Genomic DNA, 17,343 nt, shown 5'->3' on the forward strand with positions numbered 1-17,343 from the left:
TCCCAACCCAGGGGGTCCCGTCCCGCCTCGGCTGCTCCTTTCAGGGAGAGGAAAGGACGTGGAAAACGGGCCAAGGACCGTCCCCTCCGTGTCATCCCCGGGCAGGGACACGGAAATGCCGCCGGGCAGAGGCAGCTGAGCAGCTTTTGTGCCGTTTCTCTCACCTCCAGGACCGTTTTCCAGGGGGATTTTTCCCCCCGGGAAGCACCACGTTCCTCGTGCACCGGGAGCAGCGTCCCAAGAGCCCGGGACAGAGAGCTGGGAAGGAGGGAGCAGGGAATGAGTTGGGAAGTGTGTAGGAAAACGCTGCGGGAGGCAGAGGAGAAGCTGAGCCGCCTTTTGGAGCACAAAGCACATCCAGGGACCCCCGATCTGTCGGAGGAGCGGGGCTGCGAGGCCGGAGCCAGCATCCAAATTAGCGCCGAGCGTTCCCATTGTGAGAGGCACAATGAGGACCATATGTCAGGGCCGGGGGCTGGCAGGGGGGACAACGGGCCCCGAAGAGGTTTGGGAGTCACTGCCACGGAGCTGGGGCTGCCCTGACCCCGAATGTTCCCTCCCGGAGCTCCTGGAGGGGTGGGACGGGGATGATCCACGTGGGGAGGTTGGAGCTGGAGGGGTTGGGAGAAGAGCCGGGTCTGGGGGCAGGAGGGGGGACACGGAGCATCCCGAGGGGAGAAATGAACGTTTCATCAGGAATCGGAGTGATGGACAAAGGGGGAATGACAGAGGGGAAATTTAGGTCGGATATTGGGAACAAATTCCTCCCTGTGAGGGTGGGGAGGCCCTGGCACAGGTTGCCCGGAGAAGCTGTGGCTGCCCCATCCCTGGGAGTGCCCAAGGGCAGGTTGGAGCAAACCTGGGCTGGTGGAAGGTGCCCCTGCCATCGACTGGAACAAGATCTTGTCACCCAAACCATTCTCGATCCTCCATCCACGAGCTGGGACAAAAAGGACCCCCGAGGTCCCCTCCCGTGCCCCCTCTTGCCCCTCCAGCCCCGTCTTGCCCTCCCTCTCCCCCCCCCCGGTTGTGGTTTCCCTCCGGCGCATCCCCGCAGCGGAGCCGCAGCCGAGGCCAATCGATTATGGGAAGAAATTTGGAGCGGGTCGGGAAGCAGCTGCAGCCGCGCCCCGGGGGACGCGGACAAAGGAGCCGCGATCTCCCCCCACCACCCCCGGCACGGCTCGGGGGGGCTCCGGGGGTGGGCAGAGCTGCGAGAGGGACCCTCGGGGGACGCCGCGCTCGGGGCCGCCCCGATATTCCAGGGATTTTCGGGGTTTGTCGGGGTTTGGAGGTGCCGGGGGGGGACCGGGCGCCCTCATCCCTCTGCTGCCGGTCCCAGCAAAGCCAAACCGGGCTCCGACAGGGCCGGGAAAGGCGAAGGCGCTCCGAGTCCTGCCAGGAGGGCACATCCTCCCTCCCGCCGCCTCTCACCACCCGACAGGGATGTTGAAACACGGGCTGAAAATTAAAGAAAAAAAAGGACAGAAAACGTGAAGCTGAGCGCTGCGAGTTCAAGATCTCTCTTGTGCTGGCGATTTAATTCGTTTCCCCCCTCCCCACCTTCCTTGTGAGCTCATAAATAATAAATCCTTGCACGGTCCGAGCAGCCGAACACGGGGAATCCGAGGGTGGCCCTGGAGGGTTTTCCCGACGTGATCTTGATATTTTTTTTTACACTCGTTTTCCTCCTTTTTCCTTTCCCAAAAGTGCACAACAACACGGCAAATAAATAATAATAATTAATAATAATAATAATAATAATAACATTTCTCAATAAATTAATTCAATAAATATCCTCGTGGCACAGAGACTGGTGACTGGAGGGGAAGGGAGGGTTGGGCTCATCTGCTCTGCTCTGGGGTGATGGGGGGGAGCCAGACCTGGGATCTGCTGCTCCAGCCCCTCTGGGATCTGGCTGTTCCAGCCCTCTGGAATCAGCTGCTCCAGCCCTCCGGGATCCGACATTCACTGACAAGCCAGACAGAGGTAGAGATCCTTCTCCCTGCTTCCGTGGGGAGGGGGAAAAATGAGGTATGGAGCGAGGTGGTGCTGGGAACTGGAGGCAGAGAGGGGTGGGATGGAGCCAGGAAAGGTGTGGAATCCCGGGAATCCCAGCTGGGGCCTTGTGGGGCTGGGACACGAAGCTCTGGCAGCGCCCAAAATCCCGGGAAGGGGGTCCCAGGCGGCCCCGGGACCCTTTTGTTCCAGCTCTGGGGGTCTGGTGGGGTTCCCTGCCCCTCACACTGCAGCAGTTCCACCTCTGGCCTCCCAAAATCCCGATCCCTGCCCGGCTGGAGGAGGAGCAGCCCCATCCCATTCCCCGGGAACCTGCCCCCCATTCCCATTCCCTGGCTCTGCTCCTGACCTGGAATGTTGTGTCCAAGTGGTCCTGGTCCCCCCTCCTGGGGCTCCTGCTCGTGCTCCCGCCGCTGCCAGTGCAAAATTAACCCTCAAACCGCCCAAACGGCCCCAAAACGAGGCAAAACATTCACTCCTGAGACGAGTTTTCCCGCCCTCAGCTCCGCTTTCCCTTCCCTCTCCCTTCCTTTTCCCCAAGTGTTTGGGGGGGGGGGATTCAGGGGACATTCCTGGCTGCTGGAAGCTGCTGGAAGCTGCTGGAAAGCGGGAGAAGGGGCCGTTCCTGCTTCCTTCCCATCCCGGCCCCGGTAAAGTGCAGTTCCCACCCCGCTGGGAGAGGGAGGGGCCACACCAGTGCCCTACTGGTGGGACTGGGGAGCGGGATGATGGATTTTGGGGAGCCACTGAGGGGCTGGGAATGACCCCGGGGGCTGCTCCGGGCTGGCACAGGGGTGGGACACCTCGGAGACCCCCCTGGGCAGGACGGACGGACATCTGACGGGCCAGACGTCCAGCTGGGCTGGGGCAGGACGGAAAGACAGACGGACGTGGGGTCGGTGGCGGGGAAATCCGGACCGTGGGCGGGGCAGGGGGAGAGCAGACGGCCGGGGGCTCGTTTGGACAGACAGACGGACACAGCACAGCGTTCGAGGTGCCTGAGGGGGAGTTCAGGCTGCGGAGGGACAGACGGACTCGAGCTCTGGGCTCGGAAGTTCCCGGCACGAGTTCAGGAAGGGGAGGCAGTGGATGGACAGACGGACACGGACCGGGTGGCTCAGGCGTCCAGCACGTGGTTCAGGCAGATGTGACACACGGACAGACAGACAGACGTGGGCTGGGGACACTCAGATGTCCAGCACGTGGTTTGGATGATGGGACAGACAGACAGACGGGAGCTGGGGATGCTCAGACGTCCAGGACGTGGTTCAGGTAGGAGATGTAGCAGAACTGACACACGGACAGACAGACAGACAGATGTGAGCTCAGACATCCAGGACGTGGTTCAGGTAGGAGATGTAGCAGATGTGACACACGGACAGACGGATGGACATGAGCTGGGGACGCTCAAACATCCAGGACGTGGTTCAGGCAGGAGATGTAGCACAGGGACAGACAGACAGACGGGACACTCAGACATCCAGCACGTGGTTCAGGTAGGAGATGTAGCAGATGGCCAAGCGCAGGATCTCGATCTTGGAGAGCTTCTTGTCGGGGGGCAGCGTGGGCAGCAGCTTCCTCAGCTCGGCGAAGGCCATGTTAAAAGCCTCCACGCGGATCCTCTCGCGCGTGGCGTGGGCTGTCCGGTACTTGGCCGTGGCCCGGCGCCGGCGCCGCCGCTCCTCCCGGCTCAGGTGCTGCAGCTCCTTCTTCTCCCCCGGGGCCGGGGGGCACAGCCCGACCCCCCCCCCGGAGCCCTCGGCGCTGCCCCCGCCGAAAGCGCCTTCGGCCTCGGGGCGCGGCGGGGGGAGGTCGAGCTCCGCCTGGTCGGAGTTGAGCATCATTTTCCAGGGGACGGACAAACGGACGCGTCGGGGACAGGGCACCGATCTCGGCTCCGACGAGCTCTGGCGGCTCTCACGGCGGCGACCCCCCGGGTGCTGCTCTCCTCCTCCTCCTCCTCCTCATCACACGCGAGGGAATCGGGACATTTTCCCCCGGGCGACAACTTCGGCGGCGAGCGGCGCGGGGAGGGCGGGGGGAGGCATAAAAAAGCGAATAAATAAACGGGGCCGGGTGTCCTCCTGCCGCGGGCCGGGAGCCCTCAGGTGTCAGAGCCCGACTCCTCCCGGGTGCTCTGGAAAACACAAGCGCGGAGAGGGGGGGGGGGTCTCATCCCCTCATCCCACCGGAGAAGGAGCCGGCGGGGAGGATCTGGGAGAAGGTGGGAGCCGCTTCTCGCGGCGCTCCGGAGGGATGGCAGGTGGTGGATGAGGGGAAGGGGGGAAAAAACCAGCCCGCGGGGGCGAGGGGAAGGGCGGGAGGGGGGGTCATTGTGCGCTAAATGAGCCCCGTATGTCACCGATCCCGCCGCCCCCGACATATGGAACCCTCGGAGGCAGCTGCTCGGCCTCGTGTGGCCGCAGAGGCGCCGGCCCCGCGCTCCCTGCGGGATTCTCCCACCGGGATGCTCCCTGCGGGATTCTCCCACCGGGATGCTCCCTGCGGGATGCTCCCGCCGGGATGCTGCGCCGCCGGCCGGGAATTCCGCCTCTGCTCCCCCTCCTCCTCCTTCCCTGTGCCCGCACAGACGCCTCCAGCGCCCCGGGAAGCAGGGCTGGGAAAGGCGGGTCCTGCCGCAGGAGCATCTTCCCGCTGGGAAGGGGAAGGGGGACGAAATTGGGATGGGGAAGCACTGCCGAGGTGGGAAGGGGAAGGGGGACAAACTTGGGATGGGGAAGCGCTGCCGGGATGGGAAGGGATGGACGAGCCACGACCTCTCTCAGGGAAACTTATGCTGAGCCAGAGCCGAGAGAAATGGAACAAAACCAACAGGGACGGGAGAAATAATCCCAATCCTGGTTTAAAAGACTTGCAGGATGTGAGGTTTTGCAGCAGTGATGCCCTAAAATCGTGAGGAGCCCCATCGGCGTGTGCAGAACTGTCTGCGGGGCCCCCTGAGCCCCCCAAAATGTGTCTGGCGGGGTCTTTGCTCGCTGACACGAACACACAGGTTCCTGCACACGCACAGACACATTTCCCACCTCCCGGGCCGTGGATGTCCAGGGTCTGGACATCCAGCATCACACTCCTGTTCTCCTCGAACGAGGCACCGGGAATTTGGTCTCCTGCGCTGCCTCCCGGCTCCTCTGCCTCCCTCCCACCCCACTCCCACGACAGACCCGTTCTCCTCTTGCTCCGCAGACCCAGAGTCAATCCAGGTGCTGGAGGTTCAATCCGGGTGTGGATGAGACGCCCCGGCGGGAAACCACGGAGCGGTTCCGCCGCCTCCATCCCTCCAGCGCGGGGAAGGAGACAAACCACCGCCTCCCAGGACACCCGATCCATCCCCAGGACACCCGATCCATCCCCAGGACACTCGATCCATCCCCAGGACACCCGATCCATCCCCAGGACACCCGCAGCGAGGAAGGAGCAGGACACTTCATCCTGGAAGCTCCCTGGGCAGACAGGGACGGTGACCTGGAGCAGGGACAGCCCGGGAGCCGCCACCCCCCTGGGCACGGTCCGTGGGACGTGTCGCTGTCCCCGGCTCCGCATCCTCGGGAGGGAATTGAGGGAGCATCAAACACCCAAAAGGGGGGCAGGAGGCCCCCCCAGGGGGGCTCAGGATGTCGGGAGGAGACCCCAGACTCCTGAAGCCCAGTTTCAGTCCTGGACTCCAATAAACTCCTTTTCCCACTCCTCCTTCGCTGGGTTAGCCCAGTCCCACCAAAGCTTTTCCTTTGCACGGGAGACTCGTGCTCCAAGCGGCTCTTTTCCCCCTCTTTCCCCTGGATAAGCTGCAAATTGCCGCCTTCCTAAATTCATCTATTGCAAGAACTTCTTTTTAACCTGCCCTTGCTGCAGTCCTGCCTTCAGCAAAGCCCCCCCGGCGCTCAGACCCCCGAGGGGCAGCGACGCTTCCCACCTCCTCTCTCACCCTTTTCCTTCCACTTCCGGCCCGTGAGGCGACAATTTTCCCGACAATTCTCTTCGGAAGCTCCCTGGCCACGCAAAGTGTGTCCGGGACCCGCTTTTAGGCCACCAGGATGGAGGTTTCCTTTCCTTTTTCCTGCTCCGAGTCCTCCCATGCCAGCGCCGAGCAGGTTTGGGTGCTAAACCCGGCACCCGGGTCAAGCCCCTTTCCCGGGAGTCCAGGGCCACATTCCCACATGGATTGTGCCGTTTAACTCCCCATCCCTCCCCCATTCCAGGACACCCCCCTTACCCCCAATCCGATGACCATTCCCGAGGTCCAGCTCTCCTCTTCCAGCGGGATGAAGCTCCAGTAATCCAAGGAGGAGGGAGGAACCCCTTGGCTCATCCATCCATGGAGAAGGGAGAAAGTTTCCCTGGGCGCTCTCCCTGCTCCGCGGGATGGATTTTGGGGGGGAAATCAGGGAGAATCCCGGCAGCCTCGGGGCCCGGGCATGGTCCCTGCCGGGCAGGAGCGTGGCTTCGGAGCCTCCGAGGGGGCATGTTCCCCAAACCCTATTTATCCAGCCCGGCCTCGCCCGCCGGGCCCGACCCCGAGTGTCTCATTGGCCGCTCGGCCGCTCCCCCCTCATCAATATTTAGGGCGGGCGAGGGGCTGCCATTGGCTGGGGGGGGGAAGGGGGAGCCCCGGGAGGGGAGGGGAGGGAGGGGGAGGTTGGATGCGGTCCGGGAGGGTGGGTGGGGTGGTGGGATGGGAGGGAGGAAGGGAGGGAGGGCGGGGGTGCTCGGGGAGAAGGCGACATCTGTTCCCCCTGCATATTTCATAAAGGGGGAGGGATGGAGAGAGGGGACGGGACGGGGAGAGGGGGCGGCGGGAGCGGCGCCGGGAGAAGGGGGGATCGTTCCCAGTGGATCCCGGCGGCCCCCGGGGCCGTGGGTGTGACGGGGCTGCCTGTCCGTGTGTCCGTGTCTGTGTGTCACGGGGCTGCGTGTCCGTGTGTCAGTGTGTCCGTGTGTCCCTGTGGAGCTCCCCGAGGATGCCGCCGGTGCCCCCGGGGGTGGCTGAGCCCGGGTGGGTGCCCAGACCACGAACAGCCCCCATCCCGCAGGTCCCGCCCGTGAGCTGCTGGAAAAATCCACCTGAACGAAGTTTGGCGAGGGAACCGAGGGCAAAGCGGGGGAAAGGGGAGCCCGGAGGACACAGACACTGCTCCGAAACACTCGGAGCAGCAGACGATGATCTCTCGGCGTCTTCCCCGGCCTCTGCCTCTCACCCCGCTCCAATTCTTCCCGTCAAAACTCCGCCTGGAGAAAACCCGCCCCGGTTCATCCTCGCTGCCCCGAAATCCCCGCGTGTGTCCCCCCCACCCCAATTTGGGGGCCTCCCTCACCTCCCAGCGCCTTCGCCGGGCTCTCCCACCTTTGTCTCCTCCTCGTACCCCCCCCCCGGCAGCCCCGGGGGCCGATGCCCTCCCCGCACAGCAGGCGAAGCCCAGGTGATGGGCACGGGCGCCTGGGTGGGCTCCAGCGCCTGGCACGGCTCGGCAGATGGTCCCGGGGTTTGCCGAGGCGGAGGGATCAGGTGGCGGCTCCGGAGCCTCCTCGCCATTGCTATGGCACCGATTAGGAGACAATATTCCCTTAATGAGCTCGTGGCGACGGGAGAGTCCGCCCCGAGCCCGAGGCGCGCCTGGATCCCGCCTGGATCCCGCCCGGGATGCGCCGCGCACGTCCCGCATCCAGCGCATCCATCGCATCCATCACCTGAGAGCAAATCCCCCTCTCCACCAGGAACATGGACACACAACCCCACAGCGCCTTTTCCCGGCGCCCTGCACATCCCAAATCCTCCCCTTCCCCAATCCCTCCCTTCCCAAACCTCCCAGCCCGCCGCACATCCCAAATCCTCCCCTTCCCCAATCCCTCCCTTCCCAAACCTCCCAGCCCACCGCACATCCCAAATTCTCCCTTCCCAAACCTCCCATCCCTTGCACATCCCAAATCCCCCCTTCCCGAATCTCCCAGACCGCCGCACATCCCAAATCCTCCCCTTCCCCAATTCCCCCCTTCCCAAATCCGCCAGCCCCCTGCACACCCCAAACGCCCCTCTTCCCAAATGTCCCGATCCCTCACACATCCCAAATCCCCCCTTCCCAAACCTCCCAGCCCGCCGCACATCCCGAATCCTCCCCTTCCCCAATATCCCCCCCTTCCCAAACCCGCACGTCCCAAATCCTCCCCTTCCCAAATGTCCCGATCCCTCGCACATCCCAAATCCTCCCCTTCCCAAACCTCCCGGTGCACATCCCACCCCAAACGCCCCCCTCCCGGGCGGGCACATCCCCCTCCTCCCTCCTTGCCGGGGCTCCCCGGAGGCTCGGGATGTGCTGCCGGTGTTTAATTCCCCGCCCGCCCCCGGGCCCGGCTCTGCTCCCCCTGCCAGGCCGCCAGCAGGGCCCCCCTCTCTCCGCAGCTGATCCCGGGCTGCTCCGGGCATCCTGCCGGGAAGAGAGGGGGGAAGGATTGGAGCTGCTTCCAGAGCTTTCCCCGCTGGGATCCCGGGCTCAGGCTCGGCCAAATGAACGGGAAGGTTTCAGCTCCCTCCGACTCGTCTCCAGTCAAGTGAGTTTCTCCCAGGGCTGGGGAGTCCACAGCCAGAAATCCTTTGGAAATATTCACCTATTTTCCCCTCTGGCTTTGTCCTTCCCTTCTGAGTGTTCCTGTTTGGAAGAAACTGGTTTTCCACATCAAAACCAACCCGGTTTCTCTCTGGCAGGAGCCCCTAAACAGGAGCCTGCGGAAATCTCTCATTCCTTGGGATTCCTGGGCCTCCCTTTCAACGCAGGGGGCAAGAAGGAAGAGGTTGGGAAGCACAGCCGAGGTTTTCACACCTGTCTCTGGTTTCAGGCTTTACCTGTGAGGTTGAGGGACCCAGGTGGGTCCTTGGTGGTGTCTCCATCCAAGGGGGTGAAGCCCCCCAGGGTTTGTCCACCTTGATCTGGACATGGAGGGACAGGACAGGGGGGAACGGCTTCAAACTGCCAGAGCAGGGGCTTAAAGTGGATATGAGGGAGAAATCCTGCCCTGGGAGGGTGGTGGCACAAGTTGACCCGGGGAAGTCGTGGATGCTCCACCCCTGGAAGTGTCCAAGGTCGGAGCAACCTGGTCTGGTGGGAGGTGGATTGGAACAAAATGCTCTTTGAGGTCCGTTCCAACCCGAACCATCCCGTGAATCTGTGATTTTTGGGACCCCCCGGGGCTCAGGGATCAGCTGCAGGGGCTGGGGGGGGGACCCTGAGCAGCTCCTGCGTGCGCAGGGAGAGGTTTGGAGAGAGGCTGGAAGAGGCAGCATTTGGCAGGAGCTGAGGTGACATATTGTAGGAAGCCACCGGGGACCAGTGGCCCTGTCTGGGAGCAGAGGCAGCTTTAACCCCCGAGCTGCTGGAGCTGCTGGAGCCGGGGTGGGACACGGGGAGGGGCTGCAATTCCAGCCCACGGGTGGGAGACCGGGATGGAGATCCCGGGCACGACCCAGAGATCCTGGAAAGATCCATCCCGGGGGGTTCTGCAGCTCCTGCCCCTCCCCTGGGGCCGTCACCCCACTGGCTGTGCCCCCACCCCTCCAGGAAGGTCCCTCTGTAGAAGGACTGGACGTGGCACCGAGTGACGAGGTGGGGATGGGGCATGGGGTGGATCCAGGGGCTGGGAGGGCTTTTCCAGCCTCAGGGATTCTGGGATTCTGCGGAGAAGCACCGGGGCAGCCCGTGAACCTTCACTGGGGGTGATGATCCTCTGTCAATCAGTGTCAGAACGGTTTGGGTGGGAGAGGAACTTAAATCTCCCCTTGTTCCCTCCCTGCCATGGGCAGGGACACCTTCCACCAGCCCAGGTTGCTCCAGCCTGGCCTTGGACACTCCCAGGGATGGGGCAGCCATGGAATAACCTGTGCCAGGGCCTCCCCAAGGATTTCTTCCCAACACCCACCCAAACCTCCTCTCTGTCACCCTGAACCCGCCCCCCTTGTCCCGCCACTCCAGGCCCTTCTCCAAAGTCTCTCCCATGTCTCTTGCAGCCCCTTCAGGTCCTGAACCCCCCAATTAGCCCCCCCCAGAGTGTGAAAGCCGGGACTGGAGGCTTTTGGGGGCAGGAATTCGGGGCTGGCACATCCACGGGCAGGGCCAGGCCGTGCCCTCCGTGTGTTCACACGCGTGTTCACATGTGTGCTCCTGCCCTCAGGTGGGCTGGGGCTGGGATGGAGGGTGTCTGAGGAACACCCAGCCGTGGTTGCTCCTCCCAGGGAGCTCCTGGAGTGCTCAGCCCCGGGGCAGGGACGGAGCCCCGGGCTCTGGGAGCCCCTTTTGTCTTTTTTTCCGGGCAGGTTTCTGTCGGTGACAGACGGCCCCGGTGCTCCATAACCACACAATCTGTCACCACCACCCCTGACAGCTTTCACAAGGAGCCCCTTCCCTTTTTTCCCTTTCATCCTGCCCCGTTCCCTGCTCCTCTGCTCGTCCCCCCTCCCCTGGCTTTTGTTCCCCCCTAAAAGCCAAATAGCGACAGAAGCTCCTGATCATAATATTGCTCTAATCGAGTCTGTCATAATCAGATCCAATCTAATTATGTCCAGATCCCTCTCTCCTCCCGACTCTCTCTCTATTGCTTGTCCATCTGTCCCCCTCTTCCCTTCCAGTCTTTGTGTCCATCCATCTGTTATCTGCGGGCCTTTCTCCCTTCCCATCCCGTCCCTGGGCCCCTGCCCCATTCACAGCGTGGCCACCCCGGCCCTTTCCTCCAGCGGCTCCGTCTCCAATCCATCTCCCTCAAAGGCCCCTCCATCAATCCATTTAGAGCAGCTCCTGCCTCCTCCAGCCCATCTGCTTCCCCCTTCCCGCTGGCTCGGGGCTGCCGAGCCGCTGTTTTGTTCCGACGTCGATCTTGATTAGCCCCCGGCACCTCTGCTGGCGCGGGGGAAGCATCACCTGGGCAGCAGAGAGAGCCCGAGCCCCGTCCTCCGCCCCTTCCTCCTCCTCACCCTCCTCTTCCTCCGCTGGAGGGCACGGGGTGAGGCCCCGGGAGCCGCACGGGGCAGAGAGGGGGGGAAGGACGAGCTCAGTTTGTCCCCAAATCACCTCCCTGTTCCCCCGGCTGGGCTGGTTTTCCCCCGGGAATTCCCGCGGCTGGACGGACAGACAGACGGGGGGGTGACGGTGGGATCCCACTGGATGCTCCCGTGGACGAGGGGGAGAGGATTTGCAGCGGGAATGAGGAGCTCAGGGATCCCCGGGGTGGCCCCGTGGGGTGGATTTGGGATGGTGGGATCCCTCTGGATGTTCCTGTGGATGAGGGAGGGCGGATTTGCAGCGGGAATGAGGAGCCCAGGGATCCCCGGGGTGGATTTGGGATGGTGAGATCCCACTGGATGCTCCCGTGGACGAGGGAGAGCGGATTTGCCGCGGGAATGAGGAGCTCAGGGATCCCTGTGGTAGCCCCGGGGTGGCCCCGTGGGGTGGATTTGGGACACGGGGTCGCTCCGGGGGCTCTGGTGCCTCTCCCAGAGCCGGGTGCCGGTCCCTGGCAGTGCCAAGGGCAGTGGCAGAGACGGACCCTGGGCACGATCCAAGCTGGCAATTCCTGCGCTCCCATTTGTAGCAGTTGAGCCCCTGATTTCAAACACATGTTGGACTCGGATTCCTGCTGGGTGCCAGCCAAGGGCCTGGCTCGCTCCACTCCCGCTCCTGAGCCGCCTTTGTTCCTTCAGCCGGACCTTGTGCTGCTCCCAGACAGCCCCTCAAACCCTCCCTGTGCCCAGCTCAGCTCCCGTGGCTCTCCCAACACCATCCTGCCCTTTGCCACGAACCCTCCAAAAAACGAATCCCTCCCCCCCCACCCCGGGCTCCACCTCGATTTGAGCTGCTGATAAGACACCACTGAAGAAGACACCAATTCTTCCCTTCCTGTCTCCAGCGCTTCCTTCTCCCAGCAGCCAAAACAGCCCCGGCTTTGTTCTGGGCATTAATTAACTTTCCTGCCTCTTAATATTCCGGAGCCACCAAGTTCCCGGGAGCGGGGAAGGCCGAGCACTGAGAAAAACACACATTTCCTCTCCTTCCTCCTCCTCTCGGTGACTGTCACCCCCCATATGTCCCCCCCTCGGGGCACGGGGGCAGCTGCGAACCCTCCTCAGCCCCAGCCCTCGGCTCCCCCCGGGGGTTCAGGGGGTCAGGAGAGTCGGTGGCATCTTCTTTTTTTTGCGCAGAAATCCCGGGAAGAGGGAGGGGAGGAAAGCGATGCTTGCAAACGATGTGCACCAGGAGGAGGAGGAGGAGGAGGAGGAAGGGGAGGGGATGTCTCAGCAAGATGCCCGAGGGGCTCCGGGGCGGGGACAGCCCCTGCCAGCTGCCCAAAACCCACAGCCGGGCTGGGCTGGGGCCGGAGGGGGCTCGGGGTGATCCAAGGGCTGCAGCAGAGCCCGGGGGGGCTCCTGTCCTGCCAGGGACGGGCAGGTTTTCCCCTCGGGAGCAAATCCCGGCCCGAGGAGCGGCGGGAGAGCTCCCGGCCCTCTGCGGGGCGTTGGGAGGAGCAGCCCCCGGCAAGACCCGCCACGAGTTGCATCACTGGGTTTTTGCAGGACTCGCTTCTTCTCCCGGGCTCCATCTCCCCGGGGGGAACCTGCCTTTGGCTGCTCAAAGACTCCTTCCTTTCTTCCCTGATTTTTTCAGGCCAGTCTGGAGCAGGGAAGGGAATGTGAAGGATCCCCCGTGATCCCAGAGCAGCGGGACCAGGGGATGGGTTGGGTTGGAAGGACTTTAAAGATCATTTCATTCCACCCCTGCCACGGGCAGGGACACTTTCCACTATCCCAGGTTGCTCCAAGCCCTGTCCAACCTGGCCTTGGGCACTTCCAGGGATGGGGCAGCCACGAATTCCCTGGAAAACCCGTGCCAGGGCCTCCCCACCCTCCCTGTGCCCCCGTCCTGCCCATCCCAGCCCAGCAGCTGCCCCGACCTCACTGTTCTGAGTCCCCTGACGCCCTCCCGTCCTCACCCCCGAGATGATGAGCATTAATTAGAGCGTCCCTAATGCTAATGAGCTCTGGGGAAGGAGGCACGTTAATGGGGGAGCTCGTTTGGGTGTCGTTAAATACGGGGGTTTATTTTTATCTTTGCAAGGCAAACAGAGTTCTGAGGAGCAGCTGAGCCCCGGAATCCTCAGGGTGGGAAAAGACCTCCAGGATCATGGAATCCAACTCCTGACCCATCCCAGAGCTCTCAGGGCCACGTCCAGCCCTTCCTCAGACACCTCCAGGGGTGGGGACTCCAAACCTCCCTGAGGAGCCCAGAGCTGGACACAACATCCCAGATGTGCCTTTGGCTGTGCCCTTCCTAATTCCCGCTGGGATCCCCCCGGATCCCACTGCTCTCCAGTCCCCCCAGAGCTGCTCTCCACCCCTTCCCTCATCCAGAGCCCGTTTGCTCCCGGAATTAGGGGAACTTTGCAAGGGAAATTATGCAAAACCTCCTCCAGAAGAGGCTCCCAGCCGGGTCCAGGTGCTGGGAAAAGGCTCTCTCCTGCCTCTTTTAGATGCTGGCACGTCCCTCCAGAGCCCCAGAGCTTGAATTCCTTCCAGGGCTGCTCCCTTTGGAGGTGGCTCCACATCATTCCCGGTCTAACCGGTTCTTCCTGACACTTGGGAGGTGCTGGGCAGCTTTGGGTTCTGGCCAAGGGCTCTTTGGCAGCTCTGGCACCTTCAGGGCCCGAGTGTGAGAGAGCTGGTGCTGCCCCTGGATCGGGAGAACCCCCGGGATCAATCCAGGAGGAGCAGCTGGATGGAGCAGGGGCTGCCAGGGGGGAAAAGGGTTTCCTTCTGTTTGTAAGGGGGGGAAAAAAAAGGAGGAAAAATAATTCCTGTAATTCCACGGGGTCCAGATGTGAAAGGCAGGAGGGAGCAGAGGGGGAAGGAGATGATTTGAACGATCAGGAATCCTTTAATTGACCCCAACTCGCTGATTAGCACTGGATTAGAGGATGTCCTGAGCTGGATCCCACAAGGATCCTGGAAGTCCAAGCCATCCCCAATCCCGAGGTCTCTCTCCGTCCTGGATGAAGCATTTTCATTTAGATGTGTAAAGAAATTTAGATATGTAAGAAAATACCACCAAAAACTCACCCTAGGGAAGGAAAATCCCATCTCAGAACATCCTCTGCCTCCCCCAAACATTTCCACACATTTCCACATGAGATAATTTTGGGAAGGGACTGGAGACAGAGCAAAAGGCCAAGGGTTCGTTTGGAAGTGGCCGTTTTTTAATTAAAGGGAACTATTTATATATGTACAAAGCCCAGAAAATATTGCACCATTAAAAAGAAAAAAGGTTGTTTTACATCTGATCACCTGCTGAGGACACCTTGGGATGGACACCTCGGAATTCCACTGCTCCGGGAGGAAACACCTTCATCCTTCCCACCCCTGGCTTGGTTTAGGGAAGAAATCCATCCCAGGGTGCTCCCAGCAGCATCCAGGACCATCCTCAGGCTGCTCCGGGGACAAATCAAACAAAACTCTGGGAATTTGTCCCGAGGTTCCTTCAGGGCTCGGTCGGTGCCTTTTCCTGGGGAAGTCTCTCAGGGCTCAGCCCTTGGAACGCGTGGAAGGTTCTGGAGGGAACCTCCTGCAGAGGGAGGGCCATTCCAGCCCTGGCAGCCGTGATCCAGGGGTTTTCCAGCCCCAGGAGGAGGCTCAGTAGGCCACGGCCCCGGGATCCCGCGGGAGGCTGAAGAGCACGTCGGCCTTGGCGTTGATGAAGTAGGTGGTGAGGAGGGACAGGACCAGGATGGCAATTCCCAGCAGGAGGGTGAGGATCTGGGAAGGGAAGGGAACATCCCAGGGCTGTGGTTACACACGGAGCTGCAGCTCCAAGAGGGATGGAGCACCCGGAGATCCAAACACCCCTGAGAGACACCGAGGCCCTGGGGGGACATCACCTGATTGTGACAGTGACATCACCTGACAGGGGGGGACATCACCTGACAGTGACATCATCAGACAGTAACATCACCTGACTGTGACATCACCTGACAGTGACATCACCTGACAGGGTGGGACAGCATCTAATGGTGACATCACCTGACAGTGACATCACCTGACAATGACATCACCTGACAGTGACATCATCTGACAGTGACATCACCTGAAAGGGAGTGACATCACCTGACAGGGGGTGACATCACTGGACATGGTGTGACATCATGTGACAGAGTGACGTCACCTGACAGGGGGTGACATCATCTGACAGTGACATCATCTGACAGGGTGTGACACAAACTGATAGGGTGACATCACCTGATAGGGTATGACATCATCTGACAGGATGTGACATCCTCTAATGGTGACATCATCTGACAGGGAGTGACATCACCTGACAGAGAGTGACATCACTGGACATAGGGTGACATCACCTGATAGGGTGACATCACTGGACACGGTGTGACATCATCTGACAGGGAGTGACATCACCTGACAGTGACATCACCAGATAGGGTATGACATCATCTGACAGGGAGTGACATCACCTGCCAGGGTGTGACGTCACCCCCCCAGCCCACCCCAGCCCACCCCAGCCCCCCCTCTCCCCGTGTCCCCGTGTCCCCACCTCCAGCTCCCTGCTGGCCACGAGGAAGATGCGTGCCCGGATGTCCTTCCAGCGGCTCTCAGTCCAGGTGGAGTATTCCCGGGATCCCCACTGGCGCAGCTCGAAGGCGGGGGACAGGGCCTTGCTGAGCCGCACCCCGGAGCGCACACACAGCGGGGCCCTGGCTGTGGAGTTGGGCTCCAGGGGGCCCTGAACCCACCAGTACTCAAACAGCTGCCAGAGAGACAGGGGGGGACAGTCAACACCCTGTTCCTGCCTTCTGGAATGTTCCCCGGGGGATTCGGGGCAGGGAGAAGGGGCTTGACTGGGAAAGGATCCTTCGAGGTCATCAAGTCCCCTCTGTGACCATCCCCACCTTGGCACTCAGTGCCACAGCCAGTCCTTCCCTGGGCACCTCCAGGGCTGGGGACTCCCCCACCTCCCTGGGCAGCCCCTGCCAAGGCCTCAACACCCTTTCCAGCAAGAAATTCCTCCTGATGTCCAACCTGAGCCTCCCCTGGCACAGCTTGAGGTCGTTTCCCCTCCTCCTGTCCCTTGTTCCCTGGGAGCAGAGCCCGACCCCACCCCCGGCTCCAACCTCCTGTCAGGGAATTCCAGAGCCAGAAGGTCCCCCCTGAGCCTCCTTTTCTCCGGGCTGAGCCCCCCCAGCTCCCTCAGGAGTTCTCCAGACCCTTCTCCTGCTGCTCCAGCCCCTCCGCTCCTGTGGCCACCCCTGGGCTGGTCCCACCCAGGTTCCTCTTTACTCCCCTGCCCTCGGGCACTGAGGTGTCTCCTCATTATTCCCTCCTCATTTCCTGTCCTCCCAGGCAATAAAACCTCATCCCTAACCCAGCTCCGGGCAGAACCAGCCCCATGGATGTGCCTGTCCCTGGTGGGACATTGCACCCACCTCCCTCTGGGTGTGGGGGTTCTTCTCGGGGCTCAGACACTCCTCCTTGGTCAGGTTCACCACGGTGCCCGTCAGGTTGGCCAGCACAAACTGCACCAGGTACGTCGTGTTCACAGGGTTGGCAACTGCCACGTAGTGCTGGGGAACATCCCCTGGAATGGCAGGAAAAACGGGATTGAGGGGGGTGGAAAACCAGCAAGAACCCAGCAGGGAACACCCGGGGTCAAAGCCTTTCCCTGCTCTCCTTCCCCTGTGCTGTTCTCACCCAGAATTCCCTTGAGGTCTGGTTTGATGATGGATTGGAACCAGGAATTGTTCATTTTGATCAGGAAGCCGTAAAGCATCCGGGTGACCTGGGGAAGACACGGGGTTGGACTGTGCAGAGGGGAGGAAAGAACATCTGAGCAGCTCTGCCTCGAGCTCCTGTGGCTGAGGGATGTTCCTGGAGCTCCTGTGGCTGAGGGATGTTCCTCGAGCTCCTGTGGCTGAGGGATGTTCCCTGAGCACAGCCAAGGACAGACCCCATCCCAGCTGCTCAGAATTTCAGACAGAGCTGGGAAAACCGGGTGGGATTCCAGCCCCAAGGATCCCTTGGCTGATCCCCGTGGCCCAGGTGGCAATTCCACCTTTCCTTTGGGGGTGAAGGAGCTTCACTTGAGGGGGGATCATTCAGAGTGAGGGATTTTCCCTCTGCTCGGTGGGAAAACAGGGAAAAGGGGGGGGATGCAGGACAGGATGCCGTGGAAACACACACAAACAGGGACAGAAGGGAGGGATGTGAGGGCTCCTGGGAGGTTCCAGGGGCAGGATTCCACGTGTTCCTACCGTTTTGGGATCAGCCTGGAT

General features: G+C 61.8%; 2 protein-coding genes across 2 annotated transcripts in view; both read right to left on the reverse strand.

Moving 5' to 3' along the window:
* Nucleotides 1–3,491: 3,491 nt before the first annotated feature.
* NHLH1 (nescient helix-loop-helix 1) lies at nucleotides 3,492–7,567 on the reverse strand. Its single transcript, XM_027705371.1, has 2 exons — nucleotides 7,379–7,567; nucleotides 3,492–3,737 (listed from the first exon to the last, which is right to left on the reverse strand). Exons 1-2 carry the CDS (start codon nucleotides 7,565–7,567, stop codon nucleotides 3,492–3,494), a joined length of 435 nt encoding a protein of 144 aa, XP_027561172.1.
* Nucleotides 7,568–14,244: 6,677 nt separating this feature from the next.
* Nucleotides 14,245–17,343, reverse strand: part of NCSTN (nicastrin) — an 11,903-nt gene continuing 8,804 nt past the window's right edge. The window contains exons 13-17 of the mRNA XM_027705360.1: nucleotides 17,323–17,343; nucleotides 16,763–16,850; nucleotides 16,498–16,649; nucleotides 15,609–15,821; nucleotides 14,245–14,818 (exon numbers count right to left, since the gene is read on the reverse strand). The exon at nucleotides 17,323–17,343 is cut by the window's right edge and continues 27 nt beyond it. Coding sequence (XP_027561161.1) covers nucleotides 14,696–14,818; nucleotides 15,609–15,821; nucleotides 16,498–16,649; nucleotides 16,763–16,850; nucleotides 17,323–17,343 — 597 coding nt within the window. The 3' untranslated portion in view covers nucleotides 14,245–14,695. The remainder of the gene's footprint in view (nucleotides 14,819–15,608; nucleotides 15,822–16,497; nucleotides 16,650–16,762; nucleotides 16,851–17,322) is intronic.

Source organism: Neopelma chrysocephalum, unplaced genomic scaffold (assembly GCF_003984885.1).
Source record: "Neopelma chrysocephalum unplaced genomic scaffold, ASM398488v2 Primary Assembly neopelma1_325, whole genome shotgun sequence".
Lineage (NCBI taxonomy): Eukaryota > Metazoa > Chordata > Aves > Passeriformes > Pipridae > Neopelma > Neopelma chrysocephalum.